Below are 15,670 nucleotides of genomic sequence, written 5' to 3'. Positions count from 1 at the left end.
TCCATTTGGAACATCCATTTGCAACCAAGCTTTAACTTCCTGACTGATGTCTTGAGATGTTGCTTCAATATATACACTTAATTTTCCTGCCTCGTGATGCCATCTATTTTGTGAAGTGCACCAGTCCCTCCTGCAGCAAAGCACCCCCACAACATGATGCTGCCACCCCCGTGCTTCATGGATGGGATGGTGTTCTTCGGCTTGCAAGCCTCCCCCTTTTTCCTCCAAACATAACGATGGTCATTATGGCCAAACAGTTCTATTTTTGTTTCATCAGACCAGAGAACATTTCTCCAAAAAGTATGATCTTTGTCCCTATGTGCAGTTGCAAACCGTAGTCTGGCTTTTTTATGGCAGTTTTGGAGCAGTGGTTTCTTCCTTGCTGAGCGGCCTTACAGGTTATGTTAATATAGGACTCGTTTTACTGTGGATATAGATACTTGTGTGTACCTGTTTCCTCCAGCATCTTTACAAGGTCCTTTTACTGTTCTGGGATTGATTTGCACTTTTCGCTCGAAGTGCGTTCATCTCTAGGAGACAGCACGTCTCCGTCCTGAGTGGTATGACAGCTGCATGGTCCCATGGTGTTTATACTTACGTACTATTGTTTGTACAGATGAACGTGGTACCTTCAGGCGTTTGGAAATGGCTCCCAAGGATATACCAGACTTGTGGAGGTCTACAATTGTTTTTTTGAGGTCTTGGCTGATTTTCTTTTGATATTCCCATCATGTCAAGCAAAGAGGCACTGAGTTTGAAGGTAGGCCTTGAAATACATCCACAGTACACCAACAATTGACTCATGATGTCAATTAGTCTATCAGAAACTTCTAAAGCCATGACATTATTTTCTGGAATTTTCTAAGCTGTTTAAAGGCACAGACAAATTAGTGTATGTAAACTTCTGACCCACTGGAATTGTGATACAGTGAAATAATCTGTAAACAATTGTTGGAAAAAATTACTTGTCATGCACAAAGTAGATGTCCTAACCGACTTGCCCAAACTATAGTTTGTTCACAAGAAATTTGTGGAGTGGTTGAAAAATGAGTTTTAATGACTCCAACCTAACTGTATGTAAACTTCCGACTTCAACTGTGTGTATGTGTATACATACACTTATATTATTTAACTTTGCAAGTCAGGTAAGAATAAATTCTTATTTACAATGACGGTCTACCTCGGCCAAACCCGGACGATGCTGGGCCAATTGTGCACCGCCCTATGGGACTCCCAATCACAGCCGGATGTGATGGAGCCTCTTGCGCTGAGAAGCAGTGCCTTAGACCGCAGCGCCACTTGGGAGCCCAGCTGGGCCCTCCGCCGTGCACAACTCCTGCAGCTGACACAGATTCACGGTCACCTGTTTACCCATGGTAAATACATTCCATACATAATTGGCAGTTTTATTTTGACTCTTTTCAGCCAGGTAAGTCATTGAGAAGTAAGAACACATTCTCTTTTACAATTACTACAGCTGTCAGATTGAATGACTTTTAACCTTGATGCTTACCCTAACCTCACCTCCTTAGTTCTAACCTTACCTTAAAAACCTTCACCTGTCAATCCCTGTGCTGAACCTTTTACCTTCGGATCTGCCGACTGAATATCCACATCTTAAACGATAACAAACTCACCCAGTCAGAGATGTTCCCTGAGCCCGCCTTCCTACTCCTCCACTCTGGCAGACACCACTGTGTGGAGGGCCCCGCCACCGTGGAGGAGGGAGACGGAGATGCTGCCTCCGCATCCATCCTCCCCAGGGGAGAGACACCAAGAGTGGTGAGAAGATCCCACCAGATGGGCCTACCTGTGGAGGATATGAAAGGTTAGGGTTAAGGGCTAGCACTCACTCATTGCATTTGCATTGTTTTTCATGCGAGTTTGTTTCTAGGTGCAACTTGATCTTACTCAGAGGAATGACTGTGCCAGTTACAGACTTAGGATGGTGTGACTGAAGCATGTCCTGGCCAAGGAGAAACTCTGGGCCCTTATTTGTTTTACGGCCAGGTTATGGTTTAGGAAAACCTCCAGGCCCTTTGTAAGGGAAACCCGGTGGGGTGCAAGGCAAGCTGCTGCCAGTCTACCTGTCCTTGATGGTTTAATCCTGCTTTGAGGAGCAGAGAGAGGAACCCGGTCCATTACACTGCATCTGGTAAGAACCAGTCTACCGATACAGTAACTCTGGTAAGAACCAGTCTACCGATACAGTAATTCTGGTAAGAACCAGTCATCTAATTAAGTCTGCTTGGTCACACATGAAGAACTGACATAGTGGCAGGCAGTGCAATTGTATTATCAGAGTTATGTAAGGTACAGTAGTTACCTGGCTGTGTCTCTAGGTCAACTGTAGCCTACTGGAGGAAAGTAGGGCTCTGCTCCAATATCCATACTAGAATTCCATTTAAAAAGCATGCCCAATACATTGCTCCATTTGAAGTTGTATGTTAGTGTGGTTATTTGGAATGTAGCCATTCTCTCTCTCCACCATATGGAATTAGACAGCATTTGATCTAATTCAGTTAATTCAGATTGTATGATAAGTCTATCTACTGTGTTTCTGTTGAGGTTCTAGAATAGACGGCAACCTGAGAAAGTCACTTTAGAATGTTATGCACCGAAGGTGACTCACATCAACACATCAATAATGTAAGTGAAATGCTGCACTAAGTAAAATATTGCATTAACCCTTGAACTGTCTCTTCTTGAAAAACAATTCACCTTAAAATTTTTATTACTAACAACTCAAATAAGAACTTCCCATAGTTGTTTTTCCAACTTCATGTTTATTTTGGAAATAAGAAGAGTTCTACTAGGAGGTTGAGTCAGAAGGTCATACCAGCAATGCCATATTAGAATGGCAATTTGCATAGCATTTGTGACCGACCACCTCGATTTGATTTACATAGGATAAGAGATTCAGAGCTAGAAAATAATATATCATACACTGCAGTTGAGGAACAAATGGGAAAGTAATTCTGCTTTTAAAGTTGATAAACTTGTAACCACACTTTTGAGAAAATAGACCTAGAATGTTTTGGCAAACCTACTGGAGAGCTCTTCTTTGTCTACACCCATTCAGCATCGTTCACACCCTCTTAAGCCTTTGCCCCACACATCTCTTTAATGATTCACATGTGAGGCTGTGTGCTAAATATTGAGTACGGTAGTTTTCTAACAAATGATTTCCAGACTAGAGGCCGGTTTATACTACTTCTATCTACATGTCTGTATACAGTTGTCGCAGTGACATCATGAACATTCTATTGTCGTCCAACATCAAACATGTCGTTATGAAAAAGTATAAACACACAAGAACAACAGGCTGCACGACATCATGCAGCTTGGGGGTCCGAAATAGAATAACTGGTGATTTTTAAACCAATAAACCCATCTGTTTAAATGTATTTCGTATATGTCAATCTAGCAAACCAGGCAACTAAAATGACATTTTACCCCTTTTTTGTGATATCCAATTGGTAGTTACAGTCTTGTCCCCATCGCTGTAACTCCCCTACGGACTCGGAAGAGGCGAAGATCGAGAGCCATGCGTCCTCCGAAACATGACCCCACCAAGCCGCACTGCTTCTTGACACACTGCTCACTTAACCCAGAAGCCAGTCGCACCAATGTGTCAGAGGAAACACTGTACACCTGGCAACCATGTCAGCGTGTATGCGCCCGGCCCATCACAGGAGTCGTTAGAACGCAATGGGACAAAGACATCCCGGCCGGCCAAACCCTCCCCTTACCCGGATGACGCTGGGCCAATTGTGCGTCTCCAAATGGGTCTCCAGGTCGCAGACGGCTGCAACACAGCCCGGGATCTAACCCGAATCTGTAGTGACGCCGTTAGCATTGCGTTGCAGTACCTTAGAGACCGGGCAACAACCTCTCCCTCAAAGTCGTGAATTTCAGGAAATGGAGGGCTGCGCAGACCAAATCAAATCAAATTTATTTATATAGCCCTTTGTACATCAGCTGATATCTCAAAGTGCTGTACAGAAACCCAGCCTAAAACCCCAAACAGCAAGCAATGCAGGTGTAGAAGCACGGTGTCTAGGAAAAACTCCCTAGAAAGGCCAAAACCTAGGAAGAAACCTAGAGAGGAACCAGGCTATGTGGGGTGGCCAGTCCTCTTCTGGCTGTGCCGGGTGGAGATTATAACAGAACATGGCCAAGATGTTCAAATGTTCATAAATGACCAGCATGGTCAAATAATAATAAACACAGGCAGAACAGTTGAAACTGGAGCAGCAGCACGACCAGGTGTGAGTGAGTGAGTGAGATATATATATATATATATATATATATATATATATATATTTACTTACTTACTTCACACAGGAGAGGTACTCCAGATATAACAAACTGACCCTAGCCCCCGACATATTAACTACTGGAGGCTGAGACAGGAGGGGTCAGGAGACACTGTGGCCCCATCCGAGGACACCCCCAGACAGGGCCAAACAGGAAGGATATAACCCCACCCACTTTGCCAAAGCACAGCCCCCACACCACTAGAGGGATATCTTCAACCACCAACTTACCATCCTGAGACAAGGCTGAGTATAGCCCACAAAGAACTCCGCCATGGCACAACCCAAGGGGGCGCCATCCCAGACAGGATGACCACAACAGTGAATCAACCCACTCAGGTGACGCACCCCTTCCAGGGACGGCAAGAGAGAGCCCCAGTAAGCCAGTGACTCAGCCCCTGTAATAGGGTTAGAGGCAGAGAATCCCAGTGGGAAGAGGGGAACCGGCCAGGCAGAGACAGCAAGGGCGGTTCGTTGCTCCAGAGCCTTTCCGTTCACCTTCCCACTCCTGGGCCAGACTACACTCAATCATATGACCCACTGAAGAGATGAGTCTTCAGTAAGGACTTAAAGGTTGAGATCGAGTTTGCGTCTCTGACATGGGTAGGCAGACCGTTCCATAAAAATTGAGCTCTATAGGAGAAAGCCCTGCCTCCAGCTGTTTGCTTAGAAATTCTAGGGACAATTAGGAGGCCTGCATCTTGTGACCGTAGCGTACATGTAGGTATGTATGGCAGGACCAAATCAGAGAGATAGGTAGGAGCAAGCCCATGTAATGCTTTGTAGGTTAGCAGTAAAACCTTGAAATCAGCCCTTGCTTTGACAGGAAGCCAGTGTAGAGAGGCTAGCACTGGAGTAATATGATCAATTTTTTTGGTTCTAGTCAGGATTCTAGCTGCCGTATTTAGCACTAACTGAAGTTTATTTAGTGCTTTATCCGGGTAGCCGGAAAGTAGAGCATTGCAGTAGTCTAACCTAGAAGTGACAAAAGCATGGATTAATTTTTCTGCATCATTTTTGGACAGAAAGTTTCTGATTTTTGCAATGTTACGTAGATGGAAAAAAGCTGTCCTTGAAATGGTATTGATATGTTCTTCAAAAGAGAGATCAGGTTCCAGAGTAACGCCGAGGTCCTTCACAGTTTTATTTGAGACGACTGTACAACCATTAAGATTAATTGTCAGATTCAACAGAAGATCTCTTTGTTTCTTGGGACCTAGAACAAGCATCTCTGTTTTGTCCGAGTTTAAAAGTAGAAAGTTTGCAGCCATCCACTTCCTTATTTCTGAAACACATGCTTCTAGCAAGGGCAATTTTGGGGCTTCACCATGTTTCATTGAAATGTACAGCTGTGTGTCATCCGCATAGCAGTGAAAGTTAACATTATGTTTTCAAATAACATCCCCAAGAGGTCCCCAGACCACCATTCACATCGACAGGGCTCTAGCTGAGCGGGCCGAGAGCTTCAAGTTCCTCTGTGTCAAGGATCCATCATGGTCCAAACACACCAACAAAGTCGTGAAGAGGGCACAACAACGCCTCTTCTCTGCAGGAGTCTGAAAATAATTGTCATGGGCTCTCAGATCCTGAAAAAGTCCTACAGCTGCACCATTGAGAGAATCTTGACTGGCGGCATCACTGCTTCGTATGGAAACTGCTTGGCATCCAGCGGCAAGGCGCTACAGAGGGTAGAGAGGATGGCCCATGACCTCTATACCAGGCAGTGTCAGAGGAAGGCCCTAAAAATTGTCAAAGACTCCAGCCACCCAAGTCATAGACTGTTCTCTCTGCTACCACACGGCAAGCAGTACCGATGCTCCACGTCTGGAACCAACAGGACTCTGAACAGCTTCTACCCCAAGCCATAAGACTACTAAATAGTTAGTTAAATACAGAAGTTAACCAACTAGCTACCCAGACTATCTGCATTTACCCTTTTTGTGCTAAAAAAATATTGGACAGAAGAGCGCAGTGACTTTCAACATGGCACCGTCTTAGGATACCACCTTTCCAACAAGTAATTTCGTCAAATTTCTGCCCTGCTAGAGCTTCCCCGGTCAACTGTAAGTGTTGTTATTGTGAAGTGGAAATGTCAAGAAGCAACAACGACTCAGCCGTGAAGTGATAGGCCACACAAACTCACAGAAAGGGACCGCCGAGTGCTGAAGCACATAGCACGTACAATTAGTCTGTCCTCGGTTGCAACATTCACTACCCAGTGAGTGTTGGAGCAGGGAAAAACATTCTCTGAAGTGATGAATCACACTTCCCCATCTGCCAGTCTGACGGACGTATCTGGGTTTGGCAGATGCAAAGAGAACGCTACCTGCCTGAATGCATAGTGTCAACTGTAAAGTTTGATGGAGAAGGAATAATGGTCTAGGGCTGTTTTTCATGGTTCGGGCTAGGCTCCCTTAGTTCCAGTGAAAGGAAATCTTACTACTACAGCATACAATGACATTCTAGATGATTCTGTGCTTCCAACTTTGTGGCAAAAGTTTGGGGAAAGCCCTTTCCTGTTTCAGCATGACATTGCCCCTGTGCACAAAGCAAGTTCCATACAAAAAATGGTTTGTCAAGACTGGTGTGGAAGAACTTGACTGGCCTGCATAGAGCCCTGACCTCAACCCCATCGAACAGCTTTGGGATGAATTGGAATGCCGAAGAGCCAGGCCTAATCGCCCAACATCATTGCCCGACTTCACTAATGCTTGTGGCTGAATGGAAGCAAGTCCCGCAGCAATGCTCCACCATCTAGTGGAAAGCCTTCTCAGAAGAGTGGAGGCTGTAGTAGCAGCAAAGGGGGAACCAACTCCATATTAATGCCCATCATTTTGGAATGAGATGTTCGACCAGCAGGTGACCACTTACTTTTGGTCTTGTAGTGTATAACCCTCAATGTACCCCTTGTAAATAACCACGTTATCGTTACTCATTGTGTATCTATTATTACATGTTTTACTTTATTATTTCTCTATTTTCTTTCTCTCTGCATTGTTGGTAATCATTTCAATGTTAACCCACACCTGTTGTTTATGAAGCATGTGACAAATACATTTGATTTGATAGGCGACCTTTCTTAAGGCTAGGCATCCCGCTAGCGGGACAACTTCCGGTGAAGCTGGAGGGCGCGCAGTTCAAATAAATAATCATAAAAATAATGGATACACAACATTTAGGAACATACAAGTCTTATATCGGTTAAGAGCTTAACATTCATGTTAATCTAACTGCACTGTACGATTTACAATAGCTATTACAGCGAAAGCATGCATGTGGTTGTTTGAGGACGGCGCCCTACATCAAAATATTTTTCCATCGGTTTCATCAATTCACAAATAGCGATTAAATATACTTACTTTTTGAAAATCTTCCTCTGATTTGTCATCCAAAGGGTCCCAGCTACAACATGTTGTCGTTTTGTTAGATAAGATCCTTTTTTATATCCCAAAAAGTCTGTTTAGTTGGCACCATCGATTTGAGTAATCCACTCGCTCAACATGCCAAGATAGGAATCCAAAAATCTTCCCCTAAACTTTGTTTCAACAAGTCAAAATACGTTTATTTTAATCCTCAGATACCCTAAAATGTAATTAAACTATCATATTTTATAAGGAAGGAAGTATGTTCAATAGGAAAACGATATTAGCAGGTGCGTGTCCTCTTCCTCGCGCGCATACATGAATTTCAAAGTCTATCCCTGTGGTAAAGCATATCATTCCTCCTCGTTTTGGAAGAAACAAGCCTGAAACCTTGAACATAGACTACTGACACCCAGTGGAAGCCATAGGAATTGCATCCTGAGAGCTCGATTTCAGAATGACCCTATACTTTCCACTGTAAGAGCATGGGCTCTCAAATGGTTGGTTTTTCTTTGGATTTTCTCCTACCATATCTATTATGTTATAGTCTCCTACATCATTTTAACATTTCTACAACCTTCAAAGTGTCTTCTTTACAATGGTACCAATTATATGCATATCCTGGCTTCAGGGCCCGAGCAACAGGCAGTTTACTTTGGGCATGTCAGTCAGGTGGAAATTGAGAAAAAAGGACAATAGCCCTAACAAGTGTTAAGTCTGAATATTGATGAATTGACCCCATATGTCATGAAATGTAGTTTATTATATATTATAATATAGTGTGTTGTCAACGATTCAATCATGGGGCGGCAGGTAGCCTAGTGGTTAGAGTGTTGGGCTAGTAACTGAAAGGTTGCAAGATCAATCTCTGAGCTGACAAGGTAAAAATCTGTTGTTCTGCCCCTGAACAAGGCAGTTAACCCATTGTTCCTAGGCTGTCACTGAAAATAAGTATTTGTTCTCAACTGACTTGCCTAATTAAATAAAGGTTAAAAATAAATGCACAGATAGGACTCTAGTAATTATGCTGCAATAGTTTGTGTCGGGGGGCAAGGGTCAGTCTGTTATATCTGGAGTATTTTTCCTGTTTTATCCGGTGAACGTAAACGTGTTTGTTTTTTCTTTTGTTAATCTGCATCAAAACACACATATTTAGACTCCTATTGTGTAAAGGTATGAGGCCAGAAACGACTGTGTATTTCAGCTGCAAACAAAGGGTTTTGGAAATTAGTCTTCTACCCAGCCAATGTAGGTCAAGGATAGTCTCGTGCGTAAAAGCCGAATACACAACTCTGGAATAACAAATACTTTAGGAAACACGTTCTTACCCTAAAACGATAGTGACACGTTGTTCTTATGCTTTTTCCAATATCATTTTCTCTATGTTATTTTGTTCTGTCCTGCACTGCGGTACATCCGGTCAGTTATGGATAATAAAGGACCTTTTGATTTATCAATGGCTCTGTGCACTCGGTGTTGTCAATTGGCCGCACTCTGTAGTTTTGTCATCTCGGGTCTACACCACTGTGCCTATCTACCAATGAGAACAGACATGGAAATTAACCCCACCTTATAGGGCCGGATGGAATGTTTTCTCGAGCAATCAGAGTTTGTGGGCGGAGCATGGTGTGAAGATCCGCCCCTCGGCCACGTAGTTAATCTATTGACGTCATTGCTCCTGGCCCGAAGCTGTGTGTGACGGGCTTGCCGATTATGTGTGAGACAAAAATCACTCCCCTACAGTGTGTGTGTGTGTGTGTGTGTGCCTTTGCCTGCTTGGGTACGGAATGTCCCTGTAGTGTATGGCATCTCCCTATGCGCACTAACTTCACACTTTCACAGTGGGTTACAAGATTGCAAGAGTTGAATGCACTCATGACATAAAACTGTATAATTGTGCATCATCAAGAAGGGACATGGCATCATGCTGATATTTAGAAACCCACGTGAACTCGTCATCTTTAGGTTGCCATTATGTGTTCTGCCCTGACGTCAACGCACTCAGTAACTGATGGAAGACTATTGATTACTGCACGACCTTTGGCTTCCATGACCTCCAGCCATTGACCTGACCTAATCATATCTACAATGATCAGACTGACATGTTGCATCATATCTTAGAAGGCTATAGTGTAATGTGTATTACCTATGCCCTGTGTGTCTGTGGGTGTGTTGTGTGATGTGTGTATGGCCTAGTTAAATAAATGTTTAAAAAATATATTTTTAATGGCGTATAAAATATTGTGCACAATTAGGCTGTTTGTAAGTCTGTGTGTATGTGCGTGCGTTCATGTGTGAGTATGTACAGTATGTCAAATCAAATATTTGTGTGTGTGTAAACCACCAAGGGGCATCAGAAGGATTAGTAACCTCTTGGAAGTAACCTACTGCTGGAGATTATTTGAGAATCAGGGGAGGAGCCTTTCATGAGCGAAGTGTCTCCTCATAAAACAGGAAAACAGACTCGCTAAACATTTCTGACACTCAGCCAACTCAAGGTTCCTTCAAGATAAACAGTTATTATTTTCTGCTCTATTCTTAAGCATCACATTCCAAGGTTTTGGCTACTCTCTGAAAACAGCATGTGTCTTTTTGACAACTTGGCATGAAAAGAGTGCATGGTTTAGTCAAACTGTCAACTTTTTTAATCTACTTTAATACGGTCAGCTAACGAAACACATTGTTGTATTAACGTTGTCAAGAAAACTGTTTCAGGAGTGTGAACAGATTTAATGCGCTTAAAGAACAGAGATTGATGAGGAACAAAGAGATTAACACGAATCAAACAAACTCTCAGCAAAACTCTGTCTCTCAATTCAGTCAATTTCAATTCAAGCCACTTTATTGGCATGGGAAACATATGTTAACATTGCCAAACAAATCTCTCTCTTGAGCGAACACACACACACACACAATATGACCGGCAGAGAGTGAGAGAGAGAACAAACACCATTGTAAATACAACCCACATTTATGTTTATTTATTTTGCCTTTTGTACTTCAACTATTTGCATATTGTTACAACACTACATAGTCCTAATATAATATTTTAAATGCTTATATTCTTTTGTGAGTGTAATGTTTACTGTTAATTTGATTGTTTTTCACTTTTGGTTATTATCTATTTCACTTGTTTTGGCAATGTAAACATATGTTTCCCATGGCAATAATGTCCATTGAATTGAGAGGAGGAGCGGTCTTTGAATTTGAATCCGTCCCCCTTTCGGTTTCCTACCCCAACCCCCGAGAGAGAGAGAGAGGGGGGAGTGGAAAGGAAACGGAAAAGACGAAACACACACAATCCTCCTAATTTCAAAACCCCGGACTGTGCAGAAGAAAAGACAACTCGCTGAAAAAAAATTACACTTCTAACCACCTATTTATTTGTCAATCTACCCTTCCTTTTACTTTTCAGTTTTTTCTGTCTTTATTATCAGTCGGTGGTAGATTGAACTCCCCTGCTCTACTCAGTAAAAGGTCCCAGTGTTCGCTGGAGCAGAGATGCCCCCCCAGCCGGAGGTGAGCACACATTTCCGGGACTTCCTCAAGAGTTTTCTCGGCATCATCCGAATTCTCCAAATCCTATTCGGAGCTGGACTATGGGTCACAATCGCCGCCAACAAATACGAAGGCTCCATCCACTTCGTCCTGTTTGTGGCAGTCCTCTTCTGGCTCCTCACCCTCGCCGCCTTCTTCATCACTCTCCTGGACAAGAAGGACCTCGTCCCCATTTTAGGAGGGGACCGGTGGTTGCTTAGCAACCTTCTTCACGACATCGCGGCCGCGGTGCTTTATCTACCAGTGATCGGCGTCATGATCTACAAAACGGAGCGCTACGCATACTGCAACCTGGAGCAATACAAACACAACTGCCTGTATAAAGTCTACCTGGCTGCCACTGTGTTCGCATGTCTGGGCGCTGTGGTGTATCTTGTCTCCGCGGTGTATGTGGGCTGTAGGAAGTGCCGGGGTGAGCAGACGGTGGTTTGAGAGAGAAGGGAGGACACAGGGGAACAGAGTGAGGGATAGGGCAGAGGACTGGTGGAGGGAGGCAAGAGCTTTCCCTGGATAGGGGAGAGGACACGGGTGGAGAGGGGGTATTTTATGTCCTCCAAAACTGAGTGTCTTCTTGGCTCAAACTCCTACAGGTTTGTCCATATTCTGTTCCGTAATTTAATGTCAGTATCATTTCAGTAGCTTACCAAAGTATATATTTTTATCTGTGTGTTTTTTTGTTGGACTATAATACTTTTTTGGTAGGCCTACTCCAGTGTTTTTGTTTTGACTGACAACAACATTCCAAAGCTCTGAGATGTCCAGTCCAGGCATGGGCGTGTTATCTGTGCCTTTAAAAACAAATACCTTATGCTTTTCAGCCTACAACAAGCTGTAATAGCAAGGACATGAGATTATATGCCTTTGATATGAAAATAACTACACCATATTTGTTGCTAATGTTTTTAAGTGTTCTTTTAGCAAGAATGAATCTTTGTCTATATCAAAAACAAAACCAAGTCTGTTCCTAATTAAAGTGTCCTTCATGTTAAGACCAAATGTTGATGCATTAAAACCAATGTCAGGGTTCTTTTCTTTGGTAATAACACTGTCATTAATGCCGGAGCTGAGTACCAGCATCTCAAACGTTCTGCTGCGTGAGCTTCTGTTCCTATTATAGAATATTAGCTCAAAAGCATTATGGAGCTCCTGAACCTACATATAAAGTGTACCGGCACACATAATTGAGTACCGGAACCTATTTCAGTCCAAGTCAAGCATTGCCTACAGTAGTCCTGTTTGTTTCCAATAATAACAATTTCCAGAGTTTTTTTCTAATCTGAAAAGTATGCCTCTGCAAACTCTGTCTGGCCCTACTTTTATGTGTCTGTGTCTATGTGAGTGTGTGTATTGAAGTGCAGATGATGGTGTTGGTTTCCCAAACGAGAGCCAGATTGGTGTTGGGAGCAGATTGGGGTGGGGAGCCCTCAGCTACTTCCTGTCTGAGACAAACTGGCTTAACCAATCAGCAGGGGTGGCTGGGATGCCACACAGCCACATGAAAGACAGAAGAGTGTGTGCCTTTACTCTGTAATCACTTCCTCTGTGACTGGAATTGTGTATGTGTGTGGGTATGTATTTATGTGATTATTGTTATATCTGTGAGTGTGTGTGTATGTGAGTGAGTGAGACAGAGAGAGAGATGAAGATCATAGTGATTGGGAAAGTGGCAGTTCTTACAGGAATTAACGGTGGGGGTTTAGGGTGTGTATGTGGAGGGGGAGGGAAGAGAAGGGTTGATGATTAGTGATTTAGAAGTGGTCTGCAGGGAGACGAGATGAGTAGTGGTCTATTCCTGGGAAACACACATTTCCTGCTAACTTCCTCCTCAGAGAGCAAAAAGAAACAAAGCACGACAACGAAGCAGAAATAAATCCAGCCACAAGGTGTATGACACAGCCTAAACCTAGTGGACCCATGTTCTGTGCTGAGCCAGAGAGACATGAAGGAAGGGAGGGATGTAGGAAGCGATATTAACATTTTGGAACAGGACCCATGTTCTGTGCTGAGCCAGGGAGACATTATTACAAAAGGGAGGGGTGTAGATGAAAATGTTTAACAGGACCAATGTTCTGTGCTGAGCCAGAGAGACATGAAGCAAGGGAGGAAGGAAGCATTGTGAAAATGTTGGTTGCTGAGCCCTGAGTAGACTGGAGGACACAAAACACAAGATGGAATGGTAAAGCTAATGTTGAACAGATGCATTGCAGGGATATAAAGTAAATCTATGTGTGTGTTTGTGTGTGTGAGAGAGAGAGTCATAAGTGATTGGTCTGCAACACAGGCCAAGCAAACAGCTCAAATCAAATCAAATCAAATTTTATTTGTCACATACACATGGTTAGCAGATGTTAATGCGAGTGTAGCGAAATGCTTGTGCTTCTAGTTCCGACAATGCAGTAATAACGAACAAGTAATCTAACTAACAATTCCCCCCCAAAAAACTACTGTCTTATACACAGTGTAAGGGGATAAAGAATATGTACATAAGGATATATGAATGAGTGATGGTACAGAGCAGCATAGGCAAGATACGGTAGATGATATCGAGTACAGTATATACATATGAGATGAGTATGTAAACCAAGTGGCATAGTTAAAGTGGCTAGTGATACATGTATTACATAAGGATGCAGTCGATGATATAGAGTACAGTATCTACGTATGCATATGAGATGAATAATGTAGGGTAAGTAACATTATATAAGGTAGCATTGTTTAAAGTGGCTAGTGATATATTTACATCATTTCCCATCAATTCCCATTATTAAAGTGGCTGGAGTAGAGTCAGTGTCATTGACAGTGTGTTGGCAGTAGCCACTCAATGTTAGTGGTGGCTGTTTAACAGTCTGATGGCCTTGAGATAGAAGCTGTTTTTCAGTCTCTCGGTCCCAGCTTTGATGCACCTGTACTGACCTCGCCTTCTGGATGACAGCGGGGTGAACAGGCAGTGGCTCGGGTGGTTGATGTCCTTGATGATCTTTATGGCCTTCCTGTAGCATCGGGTGGTGTAGGTGTCCTGGAGGGCAGGTAGTTTGCCCCGGTGATGCGTTGTGCAGACCTCACTACCCTCTGGAGAGCCTTACGGTTGAGGGCGGTGCAGTTGCCATACCAGGCGGTGATACAGCCCGCCAGGATGCTCTCGATTGTGCATCTGTAGAAGTTTGTGAGTGCTTTTGGTGACAAGCCGAATTTCTTCAGCCTCCTGAGGTTGAAGAGGCGCTGCTGCGCCTTCCTCACGATGCTGTCTGTGTGAGTGGACCAATTCAGTTTGTCTGTGATGTGTATGCCGAGGAACTTAAAACTTGCTACCCTCTCCACTACTGTTCCATCGATGTGGATGGGGGTGTTCCCTCTGCTGTTTCCTGAAGTCCACAATCATCTCCTTAGTTTTGTTGACGTTGAGTGTGAGGTTATTTTCCTGACACCACACTCCGAGGGCCCTCACCTCCTCCCTGTAGGCCGTCTCGTCGTTGTTGGTAATCAAGCCTACCACTGTTGTGTCGTCCGCAAACTTGATGATTGAGTTGGAGGCGTGCATGGCCACGCAGTCGTGGGTGAACAGGGAGTACAGGAGAGGGCTCAGAACGCACCCTTGTGGGGCCCCAGTGTTGAGGATCAGCGGGGAGGAGATGTTGTTGCCTACCCTCACCACCTGGGGGCGGCCCGTCAGGAAGTCCAGAACCCAGTTGCACAGGGCGGGGTCGAGACCCAGGGTCTCGAGCTTGATGACGAGCTTGGAGGGTACTATGGTGTTGAATGCCGAGCTGTAGTCGATGAACAGCATTCTCACATAGGTATTCCTCTTGTCCAGATGGGTTAGGGCAGTGTGCAGTGTGGTTGAGATTGCATCGTCTGTGGACCTATTTGGGCGGTAAGCAAATTGGAGTGGGTCTAGGGTGTCAGGTAGGGTGGAGGTGATATGGTCCTTGACTAGTCTCTCAAAGCACTTCATGATGACGGATGTGAGTGCTACGGGCGGTAGTCGTTTAGCTCAGTTACCTTAGCTTTCTTGGGAACAGGAACAATGGTGGCCCTCTTGAAGCATGTGGGAACAGCAGACTGGTATAGGGATTGATTGAATATGTCCGTAAACACACCGGCCAGCTGGTCTGCGCATGCTCTGAGGGCGCGGCTGGGGACGCCGTCTGGGCCTGCAGCCTTGCGAGGGTTAACACGTTTAAATGTCTTACTCACTTCGGCTGCAGTGAAGGAGAGACTGCATGTTTTTGTTGCAGGCCGTGTCAGTGGCACTGTATTGTCCTCAAAGCGGGCAAAAAAGTTATTTAGTCTGCCTGGGAGCAAGACATCCTGGTCCGTGACTGGGCTGGGTTTCTTCCTGTAGTCCGTGATTGACTGTAGACCCTGCCACATGCCTCTTGTGTCTGAGCCGTTGAATTGAGATTCTACTTTGTCTCTGTACTGGTGCTTAGC

General features: G+C 44.1%; 1 protein-coding gene across 1 annotated transcript; it reads left to right on the top strand.

Annotated features, from left to right (window-relative positions):
- Positions 1-10,932: 10,932 nt before the first annotated feature.
- LOC112247668 (MARVEL domain-containing protein 1) lies at positions 10,933-12,266 on the top strand. The gene has a single exon (XM_024416479.2). It carries the CDS (start codon positions 11,183-11,185, stop codon positions 11,669-11,671), a length of 489 nt encoding a protein of 162 aa, XP_024272247.1. The 5' UTR covers positions 10,933-11,182; the 3' UTR covers positions 11,672-12,266.
- The last annotated feature ends 3,404 nt before the right edge of the window (positions 12,267-15,670 follow it).

The sequence above is a fragment of the Oncorhynchus tshawytscha genome, linkage group LG25, assembly GCF_018296145.1.
Source record: "Oncorhynchus tshawytscha isolate Ot180627B linkage group LG25, Otsh_v2.0, whole genome shotgun sequence".
In the NCBI taxonomy this organism is placed as follows: Eukaryota; Metazoa; Chordata; class Actinopteri; order Salmoniformes; family Salmonidae; genus Oncorhynchus; species Oncorhynchus tshawytscha.
This window is presented reverse-complemented; position numbering and strand designations above follow the sequence as displayed.